At 45.6% G+C, this 10,800-nt stretch overlaps 1 protein-coding gene across 1 annotated transcript; it reads left to right on the forward strand.

Moving 5' to 3' along the window:
• Nucleotides 1–277: 277 nt before the first annotated feature.
• Nucleotides 278–1,219, forward strand: B3GALT5 (beta-1,3-galactosyltransferase 5). Its single transcript, XM_065876795.1, has one exon. It carries the CDS (start codon nt 284–286, stop codon nt 1,217–1,219), a length of 936 nt encoding a protein of 311 aa, XP_065732867.1. The 5' UTR covers nt 278–283.
• Nucleotides 1,220–10,800: the final 9,581 nt, after the last annotated feature.

The following is a 10,800-nucleotide window of genomic DNA, read 5'->3' on the forward strand; positions in this document are numbered from 1 at the left end:
GTGAGCCATGTGTTTCCATATCCTTCTGGGTAAGGAATGTGAGGCTCCCATCGGTGAAGGGCTGGCTGAGCCTGATCTTCCGCTAGGGGGTGAGAGATGCTGGCAGCCGTCTCTGCCTCTGTGTGGAACCATGGTTCTCCACTTCTGTCTGCAACAAGATTCCAGAGTTTCTAAAACCTGAGCCATGAAACGTGGGTCTTGTCCCCCATCTCAGCCTCCCAGGGTAAAGCTAAACAGGCACTCCTGCTTTTGAGGTCTAACCATTTGACTTTGTTCCTTTCAGATGGCTTATGTGAAGATGAGATGGATTTATATTTCCCTGGTGGTCCTGGGAGCCCTTTGTCTGTATTTTAGCCTGGATGATCTGAGTCCTTTTAAAGGCGAACCATTGGTTTTCAAGAACGAAGGTGGGAGCTTCCTTAAGCTCCCAGATATAGACTGCAGGCAGGACCCCCCCTTCCTTGTCCTGCTGGTTACTTCATCCCACGAGCAGATGTTTGCCCGCTCGGTCATCCGGAGCACGTGGGGGAGAGAAAAGATAGTGAGGGGAAAACGAATAAAAACATTCTTCCTCCTGGGAACCAGCCCCCGTAAGGACATGTCGAGGGCAGTGTCCCAGGAGAGCCAGCAATATCACGATATTATCCAGAAGGACTTCGTGGATGTTTATTTCAATCTGACTCTAAAGACCATGATGGGTATGGAGTGGATCTACCGCTTTTGTCCGCAGGCATCTTTTGTGATGAAAACAGACTCTGACATGTTTGTCAACATCTACTATCTGACTGAACTGCTCCTGAAGAAAAATAGAACAACTCGGTTTTTCACTGGCTTCTTAAAACTAAACGAATACCCAATCAGGAAAAGGTATAATAAGTGGTTTGTTAGTAAATTCGAATATCCGTGGGACAAGTACCCGCCCTTTTGCTCCGGTGTTGGCTATGTTTTCTCCAGTGATGTGGCGGGCCAGGTGTACAACGTTGCTGAAAGTGTCCCGTTCATTAAACTGGAAGATGTCTTTGTGGGGCTCTGCCTGGAAAAACTGCAAATCAAACTGGAGGAGCTTCACTCCAAGCAGACTTTCTTCCCCAATGGGTTACCCTTCACCATATGCCGTTACAAGAAGATCGTGGCCTGCCATCATATCAAGCCTCACAATATCCTGCTGTATTGGCAGGCTCTGGAAAGTTCCCTGGAAGAAGAGTGTCCAGATATCTGAAGGGAGCCCAGCGGAACATCTGGACACACACCAGACAGCCCACGGTGATGGTTTTTGAAAGATCTTGGATGACACGGCTGAGCCTACTGGGGTAGGGAGGGAGTAAGGAAGGAAGAGGCCGAAGAGTGAGGGTGATATCCTGAAGGCTTCCCAATCTAAACCTGAATGCCACCGCTGACGAATCCCCATTTGGTGCCCCAAGCCATAACATATACTCTCTCTTGAGTACCTACCAAGTTGCACTAAGTGATGAATGCCTGCATTTTCTCATGTCAGGGGTCAGCATCCATACGGAGTGGTGGGTGTTAGCACCCCATCTCACACACAAGGAAACAGCAGCTTAGAGAAGCACGCGGGCCCGTCCCAAGGATTACAGCCAGCAGACACTGGAGCAGGGATGAGAGCCCACCTCTCAGTACACCCCCTGTGTGCTGCCTCTTGGGAGAGGACGGTGGTGCGTGAGGCTCCGAGGGAAGCCTTGCTGCTGGCATCGTCAGTCCCTTGCTCGAGTCCCCTCCTCCTCAAATCCCATTCCTGTGCCTTTTAGTGCAGAGACTGGGGTGAACCAATGCGCCCCCAGCTCCCTTTGTTCACTGCAGTGGGTCTGGCTGGCCTGAGACCGTGTTAGCAGCTTGGCCCTCAACTCACTGCAAAGCACGTGCCAGAAGACACCTCCACAGTGGCTGCAGCTCAGCCCCCCAGAGACACCCAGCTCGAGACAGCAATCAGCCTTTCAAGATTTGGCTCAGAAATCGCTGTGAAGCTTGGCCTACTGTAGAGACTCGCTGGCCACTCTGCAGAGCACGCGACCCCGAGAGCATGGCATTTCCTCCCAGCCATCTGCGGCAACCCCGCCTGTCAGCTCCACGTGCCCTTGGTCTGCACGTCAGGTCTCCAAGTGCAAACCGGAAGGCAGTTGGATGCAAGGCTTCGTCTGTGAAGGATGCTGGGAGCTTTTCTGGGAATTTGGGTGGATTTAACTCAAGACACTCTTAAGAACCCCCTGGGACTCTGAACAATGAACTGAGTCCTGGTCAAGGGAGCGTCTTCCTGGGTCCGTTTCCTAAATCTGATCCTAGCTCAGCTTCTTTGAACTTCTCAGATGGCCAAGGAACAGCTGAGTTTTGTGGTGTGGAGTTAAACCTTCAATATTCTTCTGGTGGTTTGGAAGAGCCTGTTCTACAGGGTTGGGTGGCAATGAAGCACTTTTTTTTTTTTTTTGCCAGGGTCTTTGCCCGCTCAGTCACTGTCACATGACACGCAAAGCTATTTTGCTCCCGATCATCGAGATGAGCGGTTCTTACTTTCTACTTTACGGAACTGGATGTTAGCAGCCTGCAAAGCCGAGACCTCACGTGGCTGTGAAACTTACAAAAGCTGGGCGAACCTCTTATCTGAACTCAGAAAGAGATGTTCACTGCAAAATGGTCATGGCCATGTTAAATTGCAAACTGGCAACTTATTTTGCACAGCGTTTCTCGTATCTGGATGGAGCTGCTTCTTGGCAGATGTGTTTTCTTATCCTGGCTGCTCTGAACGTGCTGGGTCATGTTCAGAGAAACCACCTCCTCAGGTGGGAAATCAGGGACTGAAATTGTTTTTTGAAGCCCAGATTTTGCCAGGGTGGGTCCCTCGGTCCCGTAGGATGGGCTGCCTCTCAACGGTGGGCTTTGAGGGTGAAGGAGTTTGTCTGGCAGTAGGGCTGGTTCTGTGCTTAGAATCACAGAACCAGCCCTTGTCTGGTGTGCGTGTCCATGTGGCCACCGGGCTGGGTGGGTGAGTGTGGCTGACTCAGGATCTGGTCTTCTCAGCATCCACCCGAAGCCCTCGGCTGTAGGAGTCCATGAGCACAGGCTCAGCTCCACCGAGAGCCTCTCTGTGTTCTTAAAGGACTTTCTGCAAAACACATTCGACCCCCTGCACCCCCCGCCGACTCTATTTCTTTATGTAGTCAAGACCTTTTCTTCTCGAGGGAAAAAAAATGTTTCGTGACTGTAGACCTTGAAGGGACCATCCAGCTCATTCGGTCCTGCCTTTACGTAGGATGAAAATAAAGCTCGAAGAGACCCAGAGGCTTGCCCAAGACTTTACCCGAGACCTCACAGATTGTTTGTTGTGGAATGCAGGTTCCAGCCAGAGCTGTATTCCGTGATGCCGTCTTGCCTGGGTGAGAGTAAGAAACTGTGAAATAGGAGGCGAAGCGATGCTTTTCCAATAACACCCAAAGCGAGTTTCGTAATGGGATTGGAGAGGAGCCCGGCTGGTGATGCAGTGGCTTCACTCACAGGCATCCAGGGACGAATGATGCTGATGGAAAAGGCTATTTGCTAGGCACTGAGATAAGGGCTTTAATAATATTACCTCCCTAGATGCGCACAACCACTCCAGTGGGGAGGTGACTACCCATTTCCTTGCTTTACAGATGAGGAAACCGAGGCAGAGAGAGAGCATGAACAGCTAGTTCAAGCTTATATAGCTGAAAAGCAGCAAAAATAGAATGTGAACCCAAGCTCTTGGGGGCACCATGTGTGCTGGTTACACTCAGTGCTGCGGCCCCTAGGCGGTCAGCGGGCCCCAGGGATGCGGTCAGTGTGCAGAGGGATGCAGGTGCCCACTGCCTTGGCTGCTCAGGTTGCACATCTGGCCCGTCATCAGTCTCTCCGCATCACGCACACCCGCCCTCCAGGATCTGAACCCCGAATCCTCCTCTCTGCTGGGCTCCCACAGAGCCAGCCTCTCCACTTTTGGGCTTGATTCGCAGCTCTTCTTACCTCTTCAAGAGCAAGACCCCTGCCCAGGCCTCACTCTCACTCTCACCATCCATCTCCCCTCTGCCGGCTCAGCCCACACATGCCCAGAGGTGCTGTCATTTCCCATCTTCCAAACCATCATAAAACCCTTTCCCTTCACTGCCCCACCTCTCCCTTTGCTGTTCAGCCCCACAAGAGCGTTTTCCATATTCGTCTCCTTTTCTATCTGAAATCCCCTCTACTCAGACTCTGGTGCCTGACTCCACCAGATGGTTCTTTCCAACGTCATTGATGACCCGAGATGCAGGATCCAAGGTCTGGTCTCTGTCCTCATCGCGCTGCCTGCACGGCAGGTCTTGCCCGCTTCCAGGACGCTGGATGCTTTGGGTTCTCCTACTCGCGGGTCCCTTCTTTGCTTGTTCCATCTCCTCGCTCTGCGTTGGCCTCCTTTCTTACCTGGTTGTACTCTGGTGGTCTCATCCAGCCCCACGGTTTAAAATATCCTCTCTCGTGCTGAGGACGCCCGTTTATCTCCAGCCCGGAATCCCCTCTCACTTTTCAGTCTCACACGTCCCACTGTTTGCTTAACATCCCATAGTGAGCAAATCCGAGACTGAAGTCGGGATGAACCCCTCCCTCCACTCCTAACCCACACCACCTGCAGCCTTCACTACCTCAGGTAATGGCCCTTCCATCCTTTGGTGGCTCAAGTCAAACACTTCGGAGCCATCTGTGACTCCGCTCTCTCTCAGCCGGTATGTCAGGAGAGAGACCATCATTTTATATCCAGAAGCCAATCACTGCCCCTCACTGTGCTATTGCCACCCTGTCCAAGCCCCCGTCACCTCGCACCTGTGTTCCGGCAGTAGCTTCTACCTCGTCTCCCCACCTCCATCGCTGCATCCCCTTGGTCTGTTTCCTAGGCAGCATCCAGACTACTCCTTTAAAAATATGGACCAGAGCATCTTACATCTCTGCTCCACACCCTCCAGTGATGTCCCATCTCTGAGAAAAGCCACATCTTTAATATCATTGTCTGCCTCTGTTATTCTCTAACTTCATCCCTTCCTGCCCTCCCCTCACTCACTCTGGCCTCCCTGAAAGGAGATACTATTCCAGCAGCACAAGCTTCCTTGCTCTTCCTGGAACATCCAGGCACCCTCCATCTTCCTCAGGGCCTTTGCACAGGCTGTCCCCTCTGCCAGGCTCACCCTTTCCTTAGACAGTCTCATGGCCCATTCCTTTGCTTCCTTCATGTCTTTGGCCATATATCCCCTTCTTAATGAGGCTCATCCGGATTACTTTCTTTGGAATTGCAACTCAACCCACCCCCTGTCCCCTTGCCTTGTTATATCGTTTCCATTGCACTTATCAATTTCTAACAGAGTATACAATATCTATTTATTATCGTGTGGCTATTTTGTTAATGTTTATAGTTCAGCCCACTTGAGCAAAAGCTTCGTGCAGGAATGGGCCTTTGTTTTCTCCACTGATGTACCTCCAATTCTTAGCACAGTTCCTGGTACATAGTAGATGCTCAAGAAATATTTGTCGATTGGATGTGAGATGACCTTCATGGAAGGTGGTTTTAGAGGGGAAGTGATGAACCTCGACGAAAATGTGAAGGATTTCTCACATGTAGCCAACACTATGGGTCCAACGTATGGTTCCAGTATCAATCAGTAAATGGGATGCTGAAATCCTATTTTTACTGAAAACTGGGGCCTGAAAACCTAGAAATGCTGTGTGACAGTGCTTCTTGACCTCACATCCCCCTTTTTCTAGAATGGAAAACCTCCCACATTGAGAAGTAGACAGAATCCTATAATGTACTCAGGGTGCCTGTCCCCCAGTCCTACCCACCCCCGGCCCCTGCCATGGACAATCTTATCTCATCTACAACCTCCTTCTGTTTTCATGATTATAAAATTTTGGATCTTTTCCTCAACCGTATGCAACTTTTAGTCTCAGGAGAAGGACAACAATAAACCACATTGTTACGAAATAGACCTCATTTCTAAAGATGATGACAACTGCAGTAAAAGGTAAAAAGATAGTTTCAGGTGAAGGTGCAATTGCTGTGCTTCCGAACTTCAAGAGGTTTTAGAGCTCTGGTCCCATCCCTTTATTTTATGTGTGAAAACCAAGATTTGCAGAATTTGAGCTTCAGGTCAGCACTCAGAGGGATGCTGATCCTCAGCCTGATGCTACACCCATGGTGCTGTACTGCCTCTTTCTATCTTATGTACCTAATTCCTATTTGTCTTAAAACACACCATTGTAGCCACATCGCACTCTGTGTAAAAAGGGAGGGAGGAAAAATCCAAACAAACAAAACCTGTTAGACCTCCTTTCCTTGAGTTCCCGACTAGCATCTGCTCTTGGACACCCCTCCCAGGTGCATCTAAAAGGCACATCGAAACCACGTCTTCACCCTTCCGACCCCAGCCCTGTCTTCCCCCAGTGTTTCGGGTTGCAGGAAATGTTTTCACTGTCCATTTGCCTATTCAGTTCTTCGACTTTCCTCTGCCTTGCTGCGGCCCTGCCATACCTGATGGTTGCCGATTCCCATGGATTTGGCCTCTTCTCTCCACATCCATCGTTGCAGCCTCAGTCCAGGGCCCCATCTCGGATCAGCTGATCTCAGGCAACATGTTTTTAACTGGTCTCAGATCTGATCATGTTGCCTTCCAACCTCTCCTCCACTTTACACCCAGAATAATTTTAAAAAATTATTGAAGTATAGTTGATTTACAATGTTGTGTTAGTTTCAGGTGTATAGCAAAGTGATTCAGTTATACATACATGTATATAAATCTATTCCTTTTCAGGTTCTTTTCCATTATAGGTTATTATAAGATACTTAATATAGTTCCCAGTGCTATACAGTAGGTCCTTGTTGTTCAACTGTTTTATTTATAATGGTGTATATCTGCTAATCCCAAACTCCTAATTTGTCCCTCCTCTCCCACTTTTCCCCTCTGGCAACCATAAGTTTATCTTCTATATCTGTGAGTCTATTTCTGTTTTATAAATAAGTTCATTTGTATCATTTTTTTAAGATTCCACATATAAGCGATGTCGTATGCTATTTGATTTTTTTCTGTCTGACTGACTTCACTTAGTATAATAATCTCTAGGTCCATCCATATTTCTGCAAACAGAGTAATTTTTTTAAAAAACGTGGATCTGATTAGGAAACTCAGAGACCCAGGGAAGCTGAGTGATTGCCCTGGGGGAATTCTGTCCTCCTGTCCACAAGCCAGGAGCTGTTTCAGAAGTCAGACTGGTGATGCCAGCTACTTCTGGGCACCTCAGCACTGCTCCAGTGATCTCCACATGCTGGCATGAAGTGCTAAAATGTACTTTTAAGACAAACTGAATTAATTTTCATGTGAGTTTTTTGATCCTCTTGAAAGTGGTTGCTCTGGGGTTGGGCTGCCTGGGTTTGAATTTTACTTCCCTCCCTCACTCCATAAGCAAGTTACTTATCTTTACCTCATTTATTTATTTATTTTACACCTTTATTGGAGTATAATTGCTTTACAATGGTGTGTTAGTTTCTGCTTTACAACAAATTGAATCAGTTATATATATACATATGTTCCCATATCTCTTCCCTCTTGCTTCTCCCTCCCTCCCATCCTCCCTGTCCCACCCCTCTAGGTGGTCACAAAGCACTGAGCTGATCTGCCTGTGCTATGCAGTTGCTTCCCACTAGCTATCTATTTTATGTTTGGTAGTGTATATATGTCCATGCCACTCTCTTGCTTTGTCACAGCTTACCCTTCCCCCTCCCCATATCCTCAAGTCCATTCTCCAGTAGGTCTGTGTCTTTATTCTTGTCTTACCCCTAGGTTCTTCATGACATTTTTTTTCTTAAATTCCATATATATGTGTTAGCATACGGTATTTGTCTTTCTCTTTCTGACTTACTTCACTCTGTATGACAGACTCTAGGTCGATCTACCTCATTACAAATAGCTCAATTTCGTTTCTTTTTATGGCTGAGTAATATTCCATTGTATATATGTGCCACATCTTCTTTATCCATTCATCCGATGATGGGCATTTAGTTTGTTTCCATCTCTGGGCTGTTGTAAATAGAGCTGCAATGAACATTGTGGTACATGACTCTTTTTGAATTATGGTTTTCTCAGGGTATATGCCCAGTAGTGGGATTGCTGGGTCATATGGTAGTTCTATTTGTAGTTTTTTAAGGAACCTCCATACTGTTCTCCATAGTGGCTGTACCAGTTTATATCCCCACCAGCAGTGCAAGAGTGTTCCCTTTTCTCCACACCCTCTCCAGCATTTATTGTTTCTAGATTTTTTTTTTTTTTTAAACATCTTTATTGGGGTATAATTGCTTTACAATGGTGTGTTAGTTTCTGCTTTATAACAAAGTGAATCAGTTATACATATACATATGTTCCCATATGTCTTCCCTCTTGCGTCTCCCTCCCTCCCACTCTCCCCATCCCACCCTTCCAGGCTGTCACAAAGCACCGAGCTAATATCCCTGTGCCTTGCGGCTGCTTCCCCCCAGCTATCTACCTTACTACGTTTGTTAGTGTGTATATGTCCATGACTCTCTCTCGCCCTGTCAAAACTCACCCCTCCCCCTCCCCATACCCTCAAGTCCGTTCTCCAGTAGGTCTGTGTCTTTATTCTTGTCTTACCCCTAGGTTCTTCATGACATTTTTTTCCCTTAAATTCCATATATATGTGTTAGCATACGGTATTTGTCTTTTTCTTTCTGACTTACTTCACTCTGTATGACAGACTCTAGGTCTATCCATCTCATTACAAATAGCTCAATTTCATTTCTTTTTAAGGCTGAGTAATATTCCATTGTGTATATGTGCCACATCTTCTTTATCCATTCATCCGATGATGGGCGCTTAGGTTGTTTCCATGTCCTGGCTATTGTAAATAGAGCTGCAATGAACATTTTGGTACATGACTCTTTTTGAATTTTGGTTTTCTCAGGGTATATGCCAAGTAGTGGGATTGCTGGGTCATATGGTAATTCTATTTGTAGTTTTTTAAGGAACCTCCATACTGTTCTCCACAGTGGCTGAACCAATTCACATTCCCACCAGCAGTGCAAGAGTGTCCCCTTTTCTCCACACCCTCTCCAGCATTTATTGTTTCTAGATTTTTTGATGATGGCCATTCTGACTGGTGTGAGATGATATCTCATTGTAGTTTTGATTTGCATTTCTCTAATGATTAATGATGTTGAGCATTCTTTCATGTGTTTGTTGGCATTCTGTATATCTTCTTTGGAGAAATGTCTATTTAGGTCTTCTGCCCATTTTTGGATGGGGTTGTTTGATTTTTTGTTATTGAGCTGCATGAGCTGCTTGTAAATTTTGGAGATTAATCCTTTGTCAGTTGCTTCATTTGCAAATGTTTTCTCCCATTCTGAGGGTTGTCTTTTGGTCTTGGTTATGGTTTCCTTTGCTGTGCAAAAGCTTTGAAGTTTCATTAGGTCCCATTTGTTTATTTTTGTTTTTATTTCCATTACTCTAGGAGGTGGGTCAAAAAGGATCTTGCTGTGATTTATGTCATAGAGTGTTCTTCCTATGTTTTCTTCTAAGAGTTTGATAGTTTCTGGCCTTACATTTAGGTCTTTAATCCATTTTGAGCTTATTTTTGTGTATGGTGTTAGGGAGTGATCTAATCTCATACTTTTACATGTACCTGTCCAGTTTTCCCAGCACCATTTATTGAAGAGGCTGTCCTTTCTCCACTGTACATTCCTGCCTCCTTTATCAAAGATAAGGTGTCCATATGTGCGTGGGTTTATCTCTGGGCTTTCTATCCTGTTCCACTGATCTATCTTTCTGTTTTTGTGCCAGTACCATACTGTCTTGATTACTGTTGCTTTGTAATATAGTCTGAAGTCAGGGAGCCTTATTCCTCCAGCTCCTTTTTTCGTTCTCAAGATTGCTTTGGCTATTCGGGGTCTTTTGTGTTTCCATACAAATTGCGAAATTTTTTGTTCTAGTTCTGTGAAAAATGCCAGTGGTAGTTTGATAGGGATTGCATTGAATCTGTAGATTGCTTTGGGTAGTAGAGTCATTTTCACAATGTTGATTCTTCCCATCCAAGAACATGGTATATCTCTCCATCTATTTGTATCATCTTTAATTTCTTTCATCAGTGTCTTATAATTTTCTGCATACTGGTCTTTCGTATCCTTAGGTAGGTTTATTCCTAGATATTTTATTCTTTTTGTTGCAATGGTAAATGGGAGTGTTTTCTTGATTTCACTTTCAGATTTTTCATCATTAGTATATAGGAATGCCAGAGATTTCTGTGCATTAATTTTGTATCCTGCTACTTTACCAAATTCATTGATTAGCTCTAGTAGTTTTCTGGTAGCATCTTTAGGATTCTCTATGTATAGTATCATGTCATCTGCAAACAGTGACAGCTTTACTTCTTCTTTTCCGATTTGGATTCCTTTTATTTCCTTTTCTTCTCTGATTGCTGTGGCTAAAACTTCCAAAACTATGTTGAATAAGAGTGGTGAGAGTGGGCAACCTTGTCTTGTTCCTGATCTTAGTGGAAATGCTTTCAGTTTTTCACCATTGAGGATGATGTTTGCTGTGGGCTTGTCATATATGGCTTTTATTATGTTTAGGAAAGTTCCCTCTATGCCTACTTTCTGGAGGGTTTTTATCATAAATGGGTGTTGAATTTTGTCGAAAGCTTTCTCTGCATCTATTGAGATGATCATATGGTTTTTCTCCTTCAATTTGTTCATATGGTTTATCACATTGATAGATTTGCGTATATTGAAGAATCCTTGCATTCCTG

The sequence above is a fragment of the Phocoena phocoena genome, chromosome 4, assembly GCF_963924675.1.
Source record: "Phocoena phocoena chromosome 4, mPhoPho1.1, whole genome shotgun sequence".
In the NCBI taxonomy this organism is placed as follows: Eukaryota; Metazoa; Chordata; class Mammalia; order Artiodactyla; family Phocoenidae; genus Phocoena; species Phocoena phocoena.

What these genes read in the sequence shown, in the direction of transcription:
- B3GALT5 (XM_065876795.1), top strand. Translation starts at nt 284, where the DNA reads ATGGCTTATGTGAAGATGAGATGGATTTATATTTCCCTGGTGGTCCTG.